This window comes from Anomaloglossus baeobatrachus, chromosome 1, assembly GCF_048569485.1.
Source record: "Anomaloglossus baeobatrachus isolate aAnoBae1 chromosome 1, aAnoBae1.hap1, whole genome shotgun sequence".
NCBI lineage: Eukaryota > Metazoa > Chordata > Amphibia > Anura > Aromobatidae > Anomaloglossus > Anomaloglossus baeobatrachus.
This window is the reverse complement of record NC_134353.1, coordinates 779,186,797-779,208,795: the sequence shown is the minus strand read 5'-3', so window position 1 is coordinate 779,208,795 and position 21,999 is coordinate 779,186,797. Positions and strand designations below refer to the sequence as shown.

Sequence of the window (21,999 nt, the reverse complement as noted above, 5' to 3'; positions counted from 1 at the left end):
TTATTTTGATAAAGTCCAATAAAAGTGCCATTAATAGTATTATAGCACTCATAAATCAGTGATCTTGTGCTTTAATAGACTGACCAAGGGCAAACATGACCAAATTCTAATCCCTCAATCCCTGGTCCTTGACATCTTGGGGTCAAACACCAGCATAGATCTTCAACTGTCCATATACTTGCATGGAACAATTAGCCATAAACCAGCCCTAAGGGGTGCTTCACACACAGCGAGCTCGCTGCCGAGATCGCTGCTGAGTCACGCTTTTTGTGACGCAGCAGTGACCTCATTAGCGATCTCGCTGTGTGTGACACTGAGCAGCGATCTGGCCCCTGCTGCGAGATCGCTGCTCGTTACACACAGCCCTGGTTCGTTTTCTTCAAAGCCGCTCTCCTGCTGTGACACACAGATCGCTGTGTGTGACAGCAAGAGAGCGACAAATGAAGCGAGCAGGAGCCGGCTTCTGACAGCTGAGGTAAGCTGTATCCAAGATAAACATCGGGTAACCAAGGTGGTTACCCGATATTTACCTTAGTTACCAGCATCTGCAGCTCTCACGCTGCCTGTGCTGCCGGCTCCGGCTCTCTGCACATGTAGCTGCTGTACACATCGGGTTAATTAACCCGATGTGTACAGCAGCTAGGAGAGCAAGGAGCCAGCGCTAAGCAGTGTGCGCGGCTCCCTGCTCTCTGCACATGTAGCTGCATTACACATCGGGTTAATTAACCCGATGTGTACTGTAGCTATGGTAGGAGAGCAAGGAGCCAGCGCTCAGTGCGCGCGGCTCCCTGCTCCCTGCACACACAGCTGTGCGCTGGTAACTAATGTAAACATCGGGTAACCATACCCGATGTTTACCTTAGTTACCAGTCTCCGCAGCTTCCAGACGGCAGCTCCGTGCAAGCGCAGCGTCGCTTGCACGTCGCTGCTGGCTGGGGGCTGTTCACTGGTCGCTGGTGAGATCTGCCTGTTTGACAGCTCACCAGCGACCATGTAGCGATGCAGCAGCGATCCTGACCAGGTCAGATCGCTGGTCGGATCGCTGCTGCATCGCTAAGTGTGAAGGTACCCTAAAGGATCCAAAGATGAGTAACTTGTTTCTTCTTTGTAGACTAAGCACACAATAAACAAAGCCAGATGGGGCTATCAATCAACACCTTTCACCTACATTTTGCAATCTGCTAGATTTTCTACAGTTATGAGATTATCATTATTTGACGGTGAGCTGGTTTTTAGTCAAGGCAAAGTTCACGTGACCATGTCCAATATTGTGTTTATAAGAAAGGGTTCTAGGAAAAGTAGATAGCACATACTGTAGATGACTTCCATAAGTATTTAATTTTTTTACACTCCCAGTAAAAGTCTAATCTGCAAAATCGGACCAGAAAAGAACATTCTGTGAGATTTTTCTCAGACTCACAGACACATTGTGGAAGAAAAAAAAAACACGGATGTGTGAAAAGCCTCATTGACTTGTGTGGGTCTGTGTGCAATTAAAAGACAAGAAAAATGTTCATGTGAAAAAGGTCCAAGTGAATGTAGCCAGGTGGGGAAATAAACTAAGTAGATCTATAACACCATGAAAAGACTTTTATGTTTTGGCTTTATCATCTAGGCCTGGAAAAAGCTAAACATTTGTGTGAATGTTCTCAATAAGATCATACTGTTCTGTCATTTCAAACATCTGTCACCTCTTACAGCTTACATGGGAGAAAAGAAAAAGGTCTTGGAAGAAAAGCAACTAAATAAAAGAATCTATTGACACCATTCATTCAACATCTCAAATCTAGTTTCAGGGAGAAATAAGACTCTGCCCATTCCACTATGATGTTGTCTTCACAGTGTAACATGAGTGTTTATACCTGAATAGAAGCACAACCTGTATTCAAATGCAAAACATACCATTCCAATTACAGTGAGAACTAAGGTGTAATCAGACTTTATCCTCTGAGTCATTCACAATAGAAGAATGTACATAACACTGCTGGAGGTAAAAAGTTCCTTCACATCAAGACAAATATTTTGCTCAAGAGGGAAATATAAAGCTTTTCTTTTTTTCCCCCTTTCAACATGCCATCTGCAAACACGGCACATTTTTTTTGTATATATTAAAATAAAGGGTTTTTTTTAATGTGAAATCATATTTAAAATATTAATGGAACTAGAAAAAAGCACAATTTAAAGAGAACTTGTCATGTCCCCTATGTCGTCCAACCCAGCAGCATCCATGTGTATGCCAAAATTCCCTGCCTAACCACCCCTGTATAAAGCTATTTACTAATATCAATGTTTTAAAAAAGCATTTATAAAGTGCACTGTTCCAATACTAATTGGGGCTTGGCTAGTCGAAGGGTCGTTGTTTCCCCAGACTAGTTGGCCATCTTTCCATATTATCATGTGAAAGCGTAATAACATGATTTCCACAAGCCAGCATCATCGTAGATCCTGGAAATTTGGTTCATGCGCAAGGTGCATTTCAGTATCATCAGTGCGCATCAACTATGCATGATCAGTGGTGCAGTGCTCCTCTCTGAAGCCAGAAGTGTAGACCCTGCTTCTGAGGTGCACTGGCATTGACAAAGTGAGTCATCCGCATGTGTGAGATTTCCAGGATCTGCTGGTGACAGTGGCTAGTGGAAATCATGTTGTCATGCCCACAGGGTCGACTAGTCTGGGGAAAAAATGCCCCTTCGACTAGTCAAAGACCTAAATAGTATAGAGATAAGGCACTTTATAAAAAAATAAAAAAAATTAAACATTTTGATTTTAGCAAATAGTATTATACAGGGCTGGTTAATCTTGGAATTGTGCCATACATGGGATTGCTCCTGGGATGGAGAGCATAAAGGACCTGACAGGTTCCCTTCAAGTCTTAAGGCTCAACAAATGTACATGTCAAGGTACATTTTGCAAGATTATTGTGAATGATGTATGCTGTTGTCACGATAATCAGGCAGTATAAATAGGGTACTGATCACCCGATTAGTGAGCAAAATGCCTGTTCATTATGTGACATATTTTAGATATCATAAAAAAATTATCACTCAGCAGCACATCGCTCTGTGTAAACAGGACCTCTGCTGACAAGAACAATGGCAGCCTGCGAGCACAGAGATGTATTACTGATTATTCTGTGTACATCTGAATTGTGGTCTGCTTGTCTAAACAGGCTAATAAATGACTAGCAATTGTCAAACAACGAGTTGACCAGCTGTCGTTAAGTACTACGTAGACAATAGCTATTATTTAATGTTTAATAAATGATGAGTTTTGCATTTCATGATGTCATCATTTTCAATAAACAGGACCATCCACATTTAATAACCATATGTATCTAGGTTGACAGCGGATTCTACAATTCTAAAACTGCAGATGACATAGGCTCTATAGGCAGTTTAGCATCAATTGCCAACACCAATCAAAAGGGACCAAAGAATAAATTCTAGCTAAGAAGCTTTACAAAATATAAAGCAGACTGTAATTGCAGCCACCACATGTTGACATCAAGAAAAGCTGCTTGGTTTCTTAATTTATTCAAAAAGTCTAAAATATTAATTGGGCCCCCATACACAATCGACTGATGTCGGCTGAAATCTCCGTTTTATACAAGCTCAGCCATCAGTCTAATGTGCATGGAGGCCTATCCAGACAGCTGTTTGTCGGGGAGTTAAGGACCTGGCATGTCCAATGTCAGTCTGCTGATCCGTTTGTTATTGTTGAGATAAGCCGTCACCTGAGATGTCTGCAGACTCCCATAGAAAACACAGGGGCTCTCAGCTGATCAAGCTCTCCTGTTCATGGAAGAGTTGGATGCAATAACTGCCAACCAAATAATTGGACAAATAATTGATCAGCTGGCGACTAATTAAGTGTATGTGGCGGCTACTAGAAATGTAGAAAAACTTTGCTTCTTCTTTTGGTACATTACGGCTTGTATCTACCCCATTTATGGCAATGTATGCTAAAAATTGGATCTGTATTTTAGTCAATATTTACTTATAAAGTGCTAGTAGGGTTCTAGAATGAAAGTCTTACTGGCTGCTGAATCAAAAACGCTAACATCTATCTATCTATCTTTAAAGGGAACCAACCACCAGGGTTTTGGTATATAAAGTAAAGGCAGTGCCATACTGGCACTAGGATACTCAATACAGGCATACATTTTGTAGAAAGATCGGATGCTTAATTGCTGAAATGTCTTTAATAGGTTGATTGAATACCTCAAATATTCGGCTACGCCCATATTCGACAAATAGATTGCCGCTATTCGACTATTTGTGAATATTCGATGCGCAATATAAGTTTATGGGAAACTCGAATAGTTCCTGAATAGCAACTATTCGGGCTTCCCATAGACTTACATGCGAATCGAATATTCGCATAGCAGCGACCTATTCGTCGAATATTTACGAAGCCGAATATTGACCAATATTTGTGATATTCGATCATCCCTAGTCTTTAATCAAAATAGCAGAAATGCACTGCACCTTTGATTGATGTGTGCAGCTGTGCGGGGATTTGTGGGTCGGGTCCTCGGTGTAAATTTTTCCTCCTGAATCCTCTATGACGTGCCCCCTTTTCTTTATATACATATCACACCACGCTGCTAATCCTGCTGTTGGCAGCACATGCGCATTGCCACAGTAATGATGTCTTCATTAAAATAGTACCGGAGTCTATGCATCTGTGCGTGCGCAGATTTCTTACATCTGCACACGCGCCTCTGCAGTTCATAATCTTCTCCGCAGTGTCTTCAATAAAATGGCACCAGAGATTGCAGTAAGCGCATGCGCAAATTCTGAAGCCATTTTAATGAAGACATCATTACTGTGGTAATGTGCATGCACTGCCAATTGCAGCAATGATGGCAAGGCACAATAGTTACATAAAGAAAAGGGTGAATGTCCTAGAGAACGCCGGAGGAGGAAGTTACATCGAGGACTTGACCCACAAATGCCCGCACCGCGGCAAACGTCAAAGTACAGTGCATTTCTCCAACTTTGGTTAAAGATATTTCATTAACCAAGCATCCGATCTTTCAATGACAGCTATGCCTGCAATCAGCATCCTAGTGCTTGTATGGCACTGACTTTACCTCACCTACTGTATCCTCACCTATCCCTTGTAGACTGTGAGCCATCACGGGCAGGGACCTCTCTCCTCCTGTACCTGTTTGTGTCTTGTATTGTTTATGATTATTGTACTTGTCCCTATTATGTACACCCCTTTCACATGTAAAGCGCCATGGAATTGATGGCGCTATAATAATAATAATAATAAATAATAATAATATAGTGAAATCCTGGTGGTTGATTCCCTTTAATCATCATACATGGGAAACAAACAACACAAAAACAAAAAAATGCAAGTTTTTTGTTATATATGTAGCTCTTTAAATAATTGAATGAGCGAAGGAAGACTGTCCAAAATTAGGTGACAGTTCTTGTAGGAGGGTGCAAACAATAGTCTATATCTACAAATTCATAACTGAGATGAAAATAATGAGCAAAAATACACCAACAAAATCTAATAGACAGGTTGAGCTGCAAATGCAATTGCCTTAACAGTTCTACTTCTGTGTCTTCTCTGTGTTGACATATCCATGTACAGTTTTAGCAAAAAGCATATCTACACCTTGTATCAGCCCTATACACACTGTTTTACATTTTTAAAGACACTGCTGTCCTATTATAATCATGTCAAAAGATCTGTGTTTTCCCCCTTGTTACAGCTATGACAAACCCTCCCTGCAGCTTCACCATTAACATGTCTGTTGCCTGTCAGACCACTCAAAGATAATGTCATTTATCTGAGGGTGGCACAAGACCAGTCATTAGCCTCAATAAAAGACCTCAAACAAAGGCCAGATGATGTTTTCCTTTTCAATGCTTGTACGCTGGCAGGTCACGGCTGTAACGGATGAATGACTAAAATTTAAGTCTAAACCTCCTGAGCAGGAAAAAAAGTGTTGGGACATAACATTTTTATTAGGTGATTTGCCACTTACCAGACCACAAAGCTAAAAACATTTATTTTCCCATTGAATAATGGACTTGATATATACCACATATATACTGTTATTTGCCTTACAATCACAAACAGATGATACTATACCAAAATCAATGAAATGGGATGTTGTCCAATTCCATGAAATTCACTCACTGATGTGGTATACACACTTTGTAATAGTAAAACTGTGTGCAACATCACAAAAGATCCTAGGATATAATAAAAGCCTTGTGTGGTTCAATGCAGGGAGAGGGAAATTAGGAACAGATGGGGATTTTTCTTCTATAGGTTTCTGCAGAATACCACGAGCCCTAACTAAAAGGTATATATATATGTATTACTATAGAAATACATTCACTACGTAATACACAACCAAACAAGTGAACTCATGCTTTCATCCCAACATTGTTGTAATGAATTGATATGTATATTTTATCATCACATCAAAGGCCCCGTATGCATTAGATTAAAGTCGGCCAAACTCAATGACAATGGTGGGATCGCCCAAGAGTATAGGGTGTATAAGGACCCTGTGACTGTCCCCCAATAGATGATGTTGGGGTTGAGAGAGGATCAGTATAGTAGAATTCTAATAGTTGTTCCTTTTATTCAGCACAAAGATAAGCCGCTGTCAGAGGAGTCTGGCAGTGACTCTTTCGTATACATCACAGGTAGGGTCGGGCTTCTAAGCGCTTCTGTGTATGATGGGACTTCGGAGACAAAGTTACATGTTTATGGGGTTCTTAACGTTGCAATTTTGGTATATTTATCCCAATGCTTCAGTTCAATTTTCATCTAAGACAAAACCTTTAGCTCCCCTATGCCTCTTCTCTTTACAATGTAACTTTCTATTAGCTATTTAACAACACAGAGCCTTTATGTGTGGAAGCAGAACAGACAGCAAAAAGATACGAGAAGTAAAGCTGACCATATCTATAAGACTATGATAAACAAAAAAGCTGCTGATCAGTTATTAAATCATTAAAGCTATTAAATCATTCACATAAATTACCATAAACATGCAAAAGTTATAAATAATAGACCAAAATTGACCAATCACAATATATGCTTCTATTTAAGCCACATAAGTCAAACCCTGGCCTGTGGGCCACATAATAAGAATAATAATGATAATAATGTATTCATTTATATTACGCTATAAATTCCACAGCGCTTTACATACATTGGTCATACTGTCCCCTTTGGGGCTCACAATCTAAATTCCCTATTGGTATGTTTTTGGAGTGTGGGAGGAAACTGGAGGAAACCCACGCAAACACAGGGAGAACATACAAACTCCTTGCAGATGGTGTCCTTGGTGGGGATTGAAACCAGGACCCCAGTGCTGCAAGACTGCAGTTGTAACCACTGAGCCACCGTGCCGCCCCTACATCACACCCGCAGACTCATTTATTTGGCCGATGATGCTATTCTGTATGGATGACTATGGGGGGCTATTTATTCTGTTTGCAGGACTATGTGGGGCAGATTATTCTGTATGGAGGGCAATGTGGGGCACATCATTCTTCATGGAGGGCTTTGTGGGGCCCCTTATTTTGTATGGAGGACTATTTGGGGCCCAATAATCTTTATAAAGGGCTATGTGGAGCCAATTAATCTGAATGGAGGGCTATTTGGGGTCCATTGTTCTCTATAGTGAGCCATGTAGGACCTATTATTCTGTATAGAGGGCTATGTGAGGCACATTATTTTGTATGGAGGGCTATATGAGGCCCATTATTCTGTATGGAGGGATATGTGAGGCACATTATTTTGTATGGAGGGCTATGTGAGGCCCACTATTCTGTATTAAGGGCTATGTGTGGCACATTTTTCTGTATGGAAGACTATGTGGGTCACATTATTCTGTATGGAAGTCTATGTGGGTTCCATTTTTCTGTATAAAGGGCTATGTGGGGCACATTATACTGTATGGAGAACTATGTGAGACACACTAGCTGTATGGAGGATTATGTGGGTCACATTATTCTGTATGTAAGACTATTTTGGGTCCATTAATTTGTATGGAGGACTGTGTGGGGCCCATTTTTCTGTATTGAAGACTGTCGGGCACATTGCTTTGTTTAGAGGACTATGTAGCGCGCATTATTCTGTTTAGAGGACTATATAGGGCCCAAATATCTGTTTGGAGGACTGTGTAGGGCCTATCAATCTGTATGGAGGACTATGTGGGGCTAGTGACTAGGTTGGATTGAGACTTTGCCCAAGTTATTAAATTTGTCATTCTGTGTATTTGAGTTTGACATCTCTTATTTAAGCTTGCACAATATAGTCAATGATGATCTTTCTTAAATAATTACGTAATAATCGTTCTAAAAATTGTCCATTTTGATCAACTTTTATATGTTGTGGACAGATTAAGAAAACTGTAGGATAAAGTCACTAAATTGTGTTTTGAAGTTGATAGTCCTAAAAAACCTCCAAATCACTAGATTTCTTTTGTATATCCTCACTTAGTTCTATAATACTGCATGACAAACATTCATTATTTGATTTTAACAGCTCTGGCCATGTACTGATTTTCCAGCATTCAGATGCTCCACTATTAAATAGTATGATTAAGTAAAAACCCACTAAGATCTTGAACCAGGCTTATTGTCAGGCACCCATATTTAGCAGTCCATTTAATTGCTAAATCGCTTATGTAGATTTAAGAAGTGGCTGCTGTGAAGCCTCAATAGACTTTGTATTTCAATTAGAGTCAGTGACCTTTTTGACCCAGTGCTTTAGTCTGAAGAAACTGCAGGTTATGCGCTAGGCATTGAAGAGATGCCATAATCAAGACCTTCACTACATTAATAAAGTTGGACTCTATTCAACTATAAAGTCATTTGGAGGCTGGCACAATCTAATATATGTATATATACTGTATGTTGCTAGATATATATAATTATGTGTATATATATATATATATATATATCTTTATATATATATATATACTCATCATATATATATATAGGATATATATCTTTATCTTTTATGTCCAAAAAGCGTATTAAAGAGGCTTAAAAAGGCTTTATTATGGAAAATATGGCTAAAAAAGATAATTATTGAACTAAAGACAATCCATAGCAGTTTTATTCTTGAACAAGAAGTGAGTCAATTTGATATGACTGATTATTAAGTCATTCCCCCCTGAACTTAGCAACCTTCTTCTTGACAAACATTGCTTTGGTCAATTGGATATATAGAATAACAGGAAACCTATTAAGCCCCATTGTTAATTCCTGGGACCTAGATCCATGATAACATTATACAAGTATCAATTTTACAAAAGATTTTCTAATCCCATGGTTTTAGTTACTTTTGAACCATAAGTAGTGCAATTTTTTAAATGGGCTGAAAGCCTTAGTGCATGCATCATTTGCTTTGCTTACTTTACAGAGTCACGTAGAAGCACATGAACAATTTACGCTCATTATTTTCTGACCCAATGAAAGACTAAAGTATGATAATAGCTTCCCATAATAGGAAACTACATATTAAAGGTTATTACAAGATTTCTATTACTCTACATATCTGAACTATCAATTATGGAGTAGCAAGGAAACACAATAAAAATAGGTTTCGTATGATGTCAGCTTTGGACAACCAGCCAATCAATTACCAGAGCTCCAATGAGAGTCTTCATTTGTCACTTAGAGCTGCATGTGTAGCTTGTCTTTTTTATTGCCCACACATTTGGACATAATTCATTGTGCTTGATAAGCATCTTTTCTTCCAACCGGCCAGCCATTTTCCCGGCAGAACATTCATTTTTGAGCCGCAGTTTGCTTATGCCCAATCTTTCCAGTAAACTTGACCATGAAGATCTTTTAATATAATATGTGCTACGGATTTGCCCATTTGTGTATATATATATATATATATATATATATATATATACATATATATATAAAAATCATGAGTCAATTCTAAGGATCGGAAATTTATTTATGTATGTATACATATATATATATATATATACATATATATACACACGTATATATATATGTATATATATAATGTGTGTGTGTGTGTGTATGTGTGTATATATATACTGCTCAGAAAAATAAAGGGAACAGTAAAATACCATTGTGTTGTTTAAGTGTTCCCTTTATTTTTTTGAGCAGTATATATATGCACGCATACACACACATACATACACACACGGACACGCACATACACACGCAAACACACACATACACACACACACATACACACACACATACACACACACACACACATATACACACACACACACACAGACACACACACACACACATACACACACACATACACATACACACACACACACATACACACACACACATACACACACACATATACCTATATGTAAATACATTTCAGATTTTTAGAATTGACTCATAATTTTAATAGCAGGTAATGAGTCAATTCCTAATAATTCCATAGAATCTAGGCAACCGCTATAAGATATCGCAAGAATCTGAGCGATTTAAAAGGAAATATTTGCTTGAGGCAGGCCAGGAGGAGAAGGTGACAAAGAATACGACATTGTGATGTAAAACATGACTTTACTCTTTCAATGCCAAAGAAAGCTTCAGAGATTGCCTGGTAATTGAATTCACTGCAGAGTTAATAACCGAAGCCATAAAAACACAACAATGGATAAAATATAATTCTCACACACATTTTATCTCTGAAGGAGCACTGTGAAAGGAATTATTAAGAGAAGCAGGGAAACCACAGCATGCTAATCTTTGTTGCCATGACAGCAGCCTTTGAGATCCTGAAATGTACAGATTGCCAGCTAAACAAAATTGTTGATTGTGAACATTTGGCTGGAAGATTAAAAGGCTAAAGGGGATATAAAAGGGCGGTACCTCCCACATTCCAGGAAGCCACTAAATCCAATCGAAAAGACCTGACTCCTTAACCAGTGCTATTATAATCACTGGATTAGGGCAATTTATCTGGACTGTTAAGGCTGATTAAGAAACTGCACATTACAGATTATTGACAGGCAAAATACCTACAGTAAAAGAGCTAAGGCATAAACAAAGGGCGACAAATGCATAGATCGCTGCTGGGAAATGTCATTATCTTCCTGCTTCTTCACACTTATTGTGCAATACATACTGTGCACTTGTAAAAACATGCGCGAGAGTCAATTATTTTTCTAACCTTAGTTACGAAACAGAATGCGGAAAAAATCCAAACAGGTAAAAAAAAAAGTACACCCATAATTGATGAAATTGTACCTTGTTTATTTTATGATTTATTTATTTTTCTTGTTGTTTGTTTTGTCAATTAGTTTGTGAAGTTCATTTTCCCCCAATTAAAATGTTTATTATTGTATGCACTTTTTAAGCAAGAATTAAAACAAGTGGGTCTAAAAGGAGTACAGAATGCATAATCTTCACAGTACTTAATTCATGAAGGAAAAAAGCACAGCACACACACAAGGGTTCACAGCCTGTAGAATGCATTTGACCCTTAATTATCAATCAACAAAAGCACTAGTTCCCCAGAGAAACCTTACGCCCTCTGGATAACTGCTAGTAAATAACCTGCCTCAATGAGCAGCAAGAATAGCCATTCTCTATAACCAGTCCTAACATTTGATTTGCTCATGTGCTTTCAAGCTACTTAGCATTCACACAGTTCAAGACAGACTGGTTGAAATCAAAGGAGCGCCTGAAACAGTGCTGTCTTGCATTTCTTGAAATAGCTCTCTTGTTACATCCTTAGGAAAAAAAAAGACTATTTTTTTTCTCACTGCAATCCCATCTAGTACAGCTTTGCCAATGCAAGAGGATACATGAGACACCTCCCCCACCCCATGGGCAAACAGCAGATTATTGTAACCATGTCATCTCTCACTGGTTGTTTATACTCTAGCCTGTTGTGCAAATAGAGCTGGCTGCTACAGGCAATAAGAATTATGGGGGAGGGGTGGAATAGTAGCTACATTAACGCCAGATAAACACAGGAAACAAAACAAAAGGAGAAAAAAAAATAAAAGCCAAAATAAACAAGTTAGAGATCATTTGGAGGCACAAAGAATCTCATTGTTAAACATTAATTGTTTGAATAATGGGAAGAAAGCAAGTATTTACAAACGAAACGTTTATGAAAAACATATCCTTCTGTCTTGTCTCGAAGATTGGGAGGGTAAAAAGACCCAAGCTAGATGTTTCTCACCATGAGTCTGTCAAGTCATAAGCATTTCAAAGGAGAGATATATAATACATGACAGTCTAGACAGAAAATGGAGAATAGTATGGGAAATAAAATGATTTTAGGTTACCTTTTCTGTTTTTAACTTTTTATTTCGCCTGTGGCTTTCTTCATCTTCATCTTCTTTTTTGCCTAGTACAGAGTTTCCCATTATCCCTGAATCAACTGTATTCTTAGCCAACTCCCCTGCAAGGCTATTGCCACAATGAAAAGGGCTGCCATTCCCAGGGGCCTTTCCACCTCCAAAACCATACAAATGCACAACTGCTTGGTTATTCACTCCAGTGTTGGAATGCCCAAGGTCATACAATTTATTACTGCTGTCCTTTCTAGACTTTCCAGAATCCTTATCCCTTTTTGAGCCCCTGGTGCTTTGGCTTTTACTTCCAGTTCTCTCCTCTTTGACATTTTTCCCACAAGTAGCATTTGCAGTAATGCCAACTCCATTAGTGCTATGGCCCAATGCTGCATTCATGCCAGCTGAAGATACCACCTCCCCAAGGCGTCCTGCGTCCTGCTGTCTTTTGCCAGTGCCACTGCTAATCTCAGGCATCCCATACAAAGATGCAGAAGGCAATGACTTATTAACATCCTTCGAAGTTTTACTCCTTTTCACTTTTGATTTGCTAGTCTCTTTGTGGCTGTTCCCTTGGGAGCTGGAGGTTTGCTGAACTGAAGCAAATTTGAGGCTGTCAGCTAATGTAGAGGAGGTAGAGTTAACTGGTCCACTTGACGCCAAGCAATGTCCACTGTCCTTGGAAGCACAGCCACTATTTGTTGAATTGCTCATCTCAAATTTCTGTCTGTCCTTTTCCAAATCTGCATCCAAATCAATAATCAAATTTCCAACACCGATTTCCCAGTCATCACCACTGTCATAGGCATCAACTGCAGCTGGATCCACACCTTTCCCTATAGTAGAAGTGCTCAATGACATCCTGAAGATGAGACAGGTGGTATTACATTGCCATGAACTTCTTTTTGAAGAAAAGTGGACATTCGTCTATTTCTGTGGGATGCTGTTCAAATTTCTGACTTAATGATAAAAATAAAATAAAAAATAAAACAAATCCAAGATATTCCAATCAAAAGTTAAGTCTTTTGTCCAATGTATTCCATTAACTGTCCAAATGTGACTTCGGTTGATTTACAGCTCCTGTGGGGTGGTAAAAACAGTCAGGGTTATACAAACACACGTTAACATAAATATTTACAGTATTTTATCAGATAAGTCATATGATTTTTAGAAGACAATTTAATCATGGAATTGTAATGATATATATATAATATCACAGATTAATAATGACCTTGCAACAAATGTATCATATTTCTATTTGTTAAACTATATGGCAGGAATAAGAAGGGAGAAAAGGCAAACAGCAATCAGGCAGAGAATAGTTAGGTGTGTTAAATATAATATTACTGACTGCACAGGAAACTGATTAAGACATACATTTTAAGTGTTCTGCACCAAGGTGGCCTCGGTGACCGCCACTGAGGTTGGGTTTGACAACGATGAGTAAAAGCTATTTGTACAAAGCTAAAACATCATGCTTAATTCTGAAGTGTTTGTAAAAAGAAGAGACAAAACACTTACCTCTTGTCATTTTATTTACTTAATAAGGCCACCAAGAAAGAATCCTGCGACCCATAGAAACCGAACCAGGATGATTCCTCATTTTACTTATGCACCATGAGTTCTCAAGAAGAAAACAAGTCATATATCCTGAGACGAGGGTAACCATGTAATTCACAGTATTCCTTGTTAGCGTAAACATCAGAATCTTCCCACTTTATTCCTCTCTCTCTCTTTCTCTGCAGTCTTCCTTCTTTTCAATTTTACATCTGGGATTCACACTGGAGAGAAAAGCACAAGGAGGAATTGTTTCACAATTTCATCCATGAGAGGAAAAAAGAAATCCAAAAAAAAATGGATAGAGGAAAAAAAAAAGTTGTAAGGTTTATTTCATTGACACCACTTGAATCACGTCTTTCCTTTAAACATAGATTTCACAGCCATCCTGATCAGTTAAGTAATGATCCCTATGAACAAACCTACAGGCGTCCAGTTGTAACAAGACAGAATGTGCTAACATCCAGATAAATTAGTGAAAGGGGGAGAGAGAGAGAGGGAGAGGGGGGGTGAAGAAAGAGAGAGAGGGAGAGAAAAAAGAGGGACTGAAACTCTGGTCTGGATTCAGCTCTGTGCTTTCTCAGGAAGTGGCATTTCCCACACCCTCCCCCAATCACTAGTTTTTCTGACAAATCTGCTTTCTTGAAAAACACATGAAGAGAAGGGGAGGGGTGGGGGCCGCTGCTTGGAACAGTGATGGATCTGTGATCTGATAAACCTATTATCAAAACATTTTTAAGTGTGATGCTCAATCTTCAGAGGGATGTGAACCTTATCCTCTGCACACTGTAATTTGTTTGTGCTGCTTCAGCAAGTCATTGTGGCATTTAACTGTTTACAGTCCATATGTAAAGGCCAATGGCCACGCTCGCCAATGTCTACCGTTTGATATTCGCCAACAGCCTTTCCCTTATTTTATGGGAATATGATTTTTTCTTCTTGTCGGTGGAGCGAGCGCTGTGCATGCTTAGTATTTTTAATTAGCTGACATTCCCAGTTAAAACGCTGTAATGAATTGTTGATAGATTGAAAGTCTAGAGTGGTTTGTTAGAAGAGGAAAGAGAGGGAGGGAGGGGGAAGGGCAGTTAGCAACAAGCAGCCATCTGAAAGCAGCTATTTTGTTGCAGCTCAAGCTTTTACATCACGTGAGGATCAAGAGCTCAATTGCTTGTCGTGACGTGAAAACACAAAATGGGTGACAGGCAATATCAGGAAAATGCTCATCTCGGTTTTAACACAAGCAAACCTCTTTAGGTTCTCTGCTCTCCCTTCCTCCCCTGCCACAACTATTACTCATGAATGCGAAACAGTTCTCTCTGCAGCTGTACATCTGTGTCTCAGGGGGAGAAAAGCAGACAACGTGCTAGGCATGCATGGAGAGGATTTTTCTTCTCCTCTTTATAGAGGAAGGGGCGTTACATGTGCCTAGGAGAAATATTTACGTATCAATGTATCAATTATCTGTTCTAACAACCTATAGAATGCGCATTCTGTAAACAGAATGTTCTGTATCCGTGCTGCCCTCAATAATATCATAATAATAATAATAAAGTTTATTTATATAGCGCCAACATATTCCGTAGCACTTCACTATCAGGCAAATAAGTGATAAATGTATTCAAATTCATCGACTTGCTAATTTCATATAATCATTTTTGATGGATTACATGATAGAATAGGTAATTGCAAATTATATAAAATGTATCACGCACCTTTTACAGGATGGTCTTGACCCTGGAGATAATTGGGAAAAGAAGTGATCATGGGGGATGGCAGACTTTTTCCTAAATTAGCTGTCATCTTTGGAAGAAATGGCAAAAAAAGGGAAAAAAGGATTTAACTGAACAGTATAGAGTTAATATCCTTATAATGTAGCGGAGTTTCATAGGATTCAATGTATGAGAGGTGGAAGGAAAAGTTTTAATCTTGCTGCCAGTGCATTGAGTGGCGAGATAGTGTAATATCCACTCAAGGCTTTCTGTCTTGTGGATAGAATAATATTCAGTGGAGGTCTATATTAGTGGAGTGGACTGGGTTTCCAGGGTAATGTGTAGATGTATGAGGAGCTAAACGCTCGCTCTTTCATTCCTCTGATCTAAGGCAAACAGCTTCCAGTTATTTTACTGGACAAGTTAACAGTTCAGTATGACACAGCGTTTCACACATGTGTACTTACGATCTGAATACGATCAAGATGACCTTTGCTTCTAATTGCATCAATGTTTTATGCTGCTGCCGCCGAGGGATTATGCTACACCTATTCTGTGGTCATGATCCTTCCTGTTTGTACACTACAGATAGCTATTTCTTCTTAATGATCACTAGGCGAGCAGCAGAACTGGGGAAAATCACAACTGGGAAAGAGAGAAGAAGAGAATTGAGCAGTGTCTCTACCTGAAAAGACTTTTCTTTGTTCCTAATGCCCTTTTTTCAGGTGACCAATCAGAGTCAAGCATTTGTGGAACTCGCCCTGCTGATTGGTTGCGTTTTTCTTTAGCCACAGTGGGGGAGGCAAACGAGAGCATAGTGCTGTGTATACACTTCTAACAAACACTCATGTAAGAGGAGAAGCCAGTTACACGGCAGGCTGCAGAAAAAATTACCCTAGCAATAAACACATGTTCCTAACTGAATTATGAGCAGTGTGAAATGCAAACCTGCTCAGCACAAAGGGACTGTCTGTCACAATACAGCTCCGAGCACGGGCTGACTGGGGAAAGTCAATATGCCAAAAAAACGTATGCAATGTGCGCTCGCTCATATCTACTTAAAATATGAAACCGCTATATAAATATAGATGTAAATATGTATTACGTCTAAAATATTACAGAATTCCCTGGATATAGGAAACTTAAATATTTATCACCGTAACTCTGTATGTGGTAAATACTCGAATCCTTCAGCTTTAGGCTATGTTCACACAGGGCTTTTTTGGTAAGTTGTTTTTCCTGACCAAAACCAGATATTGTGGCAGGAAATCTCCTTTGAGTCATCTGTGTTTTTGGTGCGCTTTTCACGCATTTTTTAGTGGCGTTTTTGCTGTAGATTTGGTTCGGATTTGCGGCTTTTTTTTTTCTACAAAATGGGTTGTATCAATGAAAAAACGCAGCAAATCTGCAGCAAAGAATTGACATGCTCATTCTTTAAAAACCTGACCAAAAATGCAGGTATTTGACAAAACAGTCAGGAAAGAAAACCTGATGTCTTTATGTGTGTGTGCATGAGATGTCAGAAATCTCATAGACTTTGCTGGGACTGTAAAAAGCAGCTTTTTATTAGCATGGATTTGCATAAAACCAAGGCAAATCTGCAGCTAAAGAACGGAGCAAAAACTTACTAAAAAAGCCCTGTGTGAACATAGCCTAACAGCAATAATAGAGCACATACATTGCTCTAAATTTCCAGTATACCTAGAGTTAAAAACGTTAACATGGTGTATTTTTATATGGACTGTGATCGCAAACTTTCTTCCTCCAATTTTCTTTCACATTCCCATTAGAGCAGTTTACAGTAGACAATTATTAAGTGAAAGTTAGTTAGGTTTAGTGTTTGCACCATCAGATATATTTCACTTGTTTGTTGTCCACTGAATCTTTTATAATGGCCCAAAAGTTTTGGTTTACCGGCTCTATATCCATTGCTGTAAATAGAAATCTGCCAGTCATTTGTAGGGATAATAAAAGGAAAGGAAGACAACATCACAAAACAAATTGAAATTCTAAAAAAAAACCATACTGATTGTGTGAACTGGGAATGAATGCATGTTTTTTGAATGTTGAAACTTCCTATATCGGATAATGGTGTCCATATTTTACAAAATGTATCTGTCCCGAGGTCACAACTTAGTGTCTCCTGTATGTCGGAAACTAGGAAGAAACTGGAGTCCAGAAAGGAAACATACACAAAACATTAAAGTAGAGCAACAGCACTGACAGTGAGTCTATATATGGAAGGGAATTCTTCACGATATTTGGCCTTATTCACAGGTCTGTATTTAAAGGGAACCAATCACAAGGATTTTCGGATATAACCTAAAGCCAGTGCTATACTGGCACTATCAGACTGATTCTCTACATACCTTTAGTGGTCAGCTCAGATGTTTAGGTTTTTAAACTCAAGAAAGTAAAGTTTATAAATTCATCAGCTTCTTGAGTGACAGCAGCTGAGGATCAGATAATATCTAGGGGGGTGTTCATAGTTACCCCCTCCCCCTGTTAGAATTAGCATAAGTATTATACAAACGATTCACTTTGTCTCTTGCAGGACCTGTGTGAGGTCATACCATGTGACCAGAAGGGGCGGGGCCTCAGCCACAGAAGCTGGATACCAGGTCACATGGGTATGACCTCACACAGGTCCTGCAAGAGACAAAGGGAGTCGTTTGTATAATACTTATGCTATATCTAACAGGGGGAGGGGATAACTATGAATATATGACCTGCTCCAGTGCAACTGTCACTCAACAAGCAGCTAATTTTATAAACTTTACTTTTTTGGATTTCAAAACCTAAACATCCGAGATGACCACTACAGGTATGTATAGAATCAGCCTGATAGTGCCAGTATAGCACTGGATTTAGCTTATATATGAAAATCTTGGTGATTGGTTCCCTTTAAACACATGTAAAAATGGTATCGATGTCTTTAGAGTGTCATCCATGTGTCCGGTTTTACCATCCATATATTTTTTTTACAGATAGATAAAGAAACAAATAAATTACAAGGCTTCTCCTATCCTTTCTAATGTTAACTAGGTATAGCATATGTATTGTACACAGATGCCATCCATGTTCTGTACATGTTTTTCATGGACCCATACACGTGTATTGGCCTTTTTCATCTGTGACAGCAGAAACAAATAGGCATATCTCTGTGTGTTTTGTCCGGACACATAGTCCATGTACAAACACGGATATGTGACTAGCTCCATAGATTATAGTGTGTATGTGTGGTATCTGTAAAAAAAAAATAGATGCGACATGGACATTTGAGTAAGGTCTTAAATTCATTGATAATAATTTTGTTGGTCTGGAATGGAGAATTGTTGCTCTAATGGTGGAAATAAAATGCTCAGACGATCACCTGTATTAGTAAATATCTCCCGTTGTGCTCTGTTATAGGAACCATATGTTATATACAGCCACAAACCCCTGTTAAGTGGATTAGACTGATTAGATATATTCCTATTAAGAAGGTATAACACTTGGGGGGTTGTGTTTATGCACACTATGTGATCACTAGTCAGATACATACATAGCTCAGAGGAAAAGAAAGGATTTAGCATCTTTTCACAAAGCTAGATGACTATGACATTAAACACTCATGCATTGAGCGGATGTATAGCCTCTTATTCCAGACTCAGATGTTCACATACAAGACAGAACGTCATCTTTACAACACAAGACATGCAGTACCCGAGTGTACATATCACATCCAGGGATCACTTCATGCAGTGACGGAGACCAGTAATAACCCAAGTTTTTCTTTAACTTCATTATATCCAAGTATAATATTATAGAAATAAATAACGGGATGGGCAATGCTACTGTCATTCTCCTATACCATGAATAATCACCAATTATAAAAAAGGCATTCTTAATATTTTTTTATGCATTTAAGCTTGTACAGCAAAAAAAAAAAACAGAGAAGGGATAATGAGAAAATTCCAAATAAGAATAGACCCAAATTGTAGAGACATTTAAGGGTGCTTAACATGCTGCGACATCGCTACCGATATATCATCATGGTCACGTCGTTTGTGATGCACATCCGGCGCCGGTAGCGACATCGCAGCGTGTGACACAAATGAGCGACGATCAACGAGCACAAAAACATGAAAAATCGTTGCTCGTTGACACGTTAATTTCCTTAATATCGTTGCTGCTGCAGGTACCATGTTGTTTGTCGTTCCTGTGGCCGCACACATCGCTGTGTGTGACACCGCAGAAATGACAAACATCTCCTTACTAGAGATGAGTGATGTTCGAGGTTCGCCAAATTCATGTTCGAGTGATTTTGGGGGGTGTTCGAGTCGTTCGACGAAATCGAATGATTTGCTAAAAGTTCGTCAGTTCGAGTTACGTTAGAGAACGGTTCGAGCACCAAAAGCGTGGCTTTTCACAGTAAGGCTATGTGCACAAGTTGCTATCTGCATGCGTCCTGTGTCCCCAGCACAATCCCTCTCTTTCCTACTCACCAATCACGGGCGTCTCGTTGCACGGCTGTCACAAATCTCCAGCGGCATTTCCTCTTTTGAAAATGGCTGCCGCTTCATTATTTAATTAGTTATCCCGTGCCTTCCCCACCCACTGTCGCCCATGATTGGTTGCAGTCAGACACGCCCCCACGCTAAGTGACAGCTGTCTCACTGCAACCAATCACAGCCGCTGGTGGGCGGGTATATTTTGTGCAGTAAAATAAATAAATAAATAATTAAGAAAAAAAAAATGCGGTTCCTCCCATATTTGATACCAGCCAGGATAAAGCCACACGGCCGGAGGCTGGTATTGTAAGGATGGAGAGCACCACGTCATGGGGAGCCCACCACCCTAACAATATCACCCAGCAGCCGCCCGGAACTGCCGCATCTATTAGATGAGACAGTCCCGGGACTCTACCCAGCTCATCCCGAATTGCCCTGGTGCGGTGGCAATCGGGGTAATAATGAGTTAATCATGGCCGGCGTCTCCCCGAGATACCTTCCATGATTAAACTGTAAGTGAAAGTAAAGAAACACACAAAGCAAAAAATCCTTTATTTGGAATAAAAGACAAAAAAACACCCTATTTCACCATTTTATTAAAATCTCCAAATACCCCTCCAGGTCCGTCGTAATCCACACGACACTGTCAGCTCTGTTACATGAAGATGCAGGAGCACCGTAGAACATGAGTGCTCTGTATCAGCTTTACGTAGCACCTGAAGTGAATCGCGCTGTAAGCAGAGACTTCAGTCTGCAATGCAGATATCAAGATTACCAAATCTGCCTATGTTCATCATTAGTGCCAGTGGCTGAATGGTAAGAGCTCTCGCCTAAGAAGCATTAGTTCACGAGTTCTAGTCCCGGGAAATTTTTTTATTAAATTATTATTATTTATTTATAATTATAAGTTAATTTAATTATGCAATGAGGGGAGGATGACAGGGGTTGTTGTGCATGCGTGTGTGCGGTGATGAGTGCGGTGCTGCTGGTGTTTGCCCGCCCATCCGCCCATCCATCCATCCCTGCAGCTGGACAATCTGCTTCTAAATTATCTCCTGCAGTATAGAGCTGAAGAAGGTAAAGAATTTAATTTATTTTTATTATGCACTGAGGGGAGGAGCCGGACATCAGCAGTGAGCCGCAGGACACACCTGTAAAATCGGAGCTGTTCACAGAATGAGGCTGCATTGCTCTCTCCCCTCTCTCTCTTCTCTCTCTTTTCTCTCTCTCTCTCTCTCTCTCTCTTTTTCTCTCTTTCTCTCTCTCTTTTTCTCTCTCTCTCTCTCTCTCTTTTTCTCAGTCTCTCTTTTTCTCTTTTTCATTCTTTCTGTCTCTCTCTTTTTCTCTTTCTCTTTTCTCTCTTTTTCTCTCTTTTTCTCTCTCTCTTTTTCTCAGTCTCTCTTTTTCTCTTTTTCATTCTTTCTGTCTCTCTCTTTTTCTCTTTCTCTTTTCTCTCTTTTTCTCTCTTTTTCTCTCTCTCTTTTTCTCAGTCTCTCTTTTTCTTTTCCCCTCTCTCTCTCCTCTCTCCTCTCTCCTATATCTCTTCTCTCTCTTCTCTCTCTATATCTCTCTCCCTCCCTCTCTCTCTCTCTTTTTCTCTCTCTCTTTTTCTCTCGCTCTCTTTCTCTCTCTCTCTTTCTCCACTCTCTCTATTTCTCTCTCTTTTTCTCTTTTTCCCTCTCTCTCTCTCTCTCCATTCTTCTCTCTTTTCTCTCTCTTCTCTCTCTCTTCTCTTTCTCTCTTCTCTCTCTCTTCTCTCTCTCTTTTCTCTCTCTCCCTCTCTCTCTTTTTCTCTCTCTTTTTTCTCTCTCTCTTTCTCTCTCTCTTTTTCTCTATATACTCTCTTTTTCTCTCTTTCTCTCTCTTTTCTTTCTTTTTCTCTCTCTCTTTTTCTCAGTCTCTCTTTTTCCCTCTCTCTCTCTATCTCTCTCTC

The 21,999-nt window shown here is 39.4% G+C and overlaps 1 protein-coding gene across 6 annotated transcripts in view; it reads right to left on the bottom strand.

The window, feature by feature from the left end:
* Positions 1-16,202, bottom strand: part of ZNF608 (zinc finger protein 608) — a 134,165-nt gene extending 117,963 nt beyond the window's left edge. For 2 of the 6 annotated variants that reach the window (XM_075324887.1, XM_075324892.1), the window contains exons 1-2: positions 13,829-14,439; positions 12,302-13,387 (exon numbers count right to left, since the gene is read on the bottom strand). In XM_075324887.1, the coding sequence (XP_075181002.1) occupies positions 12,302-13,168 (867 nt within the window). In that variant the 5' untranslated portion in view covers positions 13,169-13,387; positions 13,829-14,439. Of the gene's footprint in view, positions 1-12,301; positions 13,388-13,828; positions 14,440-15,576; positions 15,665-16,040 lie in introns of those variants that run through there. The other 4 variants (XM_075324874.1, XM_075324896.1, XM_075324879.1 and 1 more) reach the window with 3 other exon arrangements.
* Positions 16,203-21,999: the final 5,797 nt, after the last annotated feature.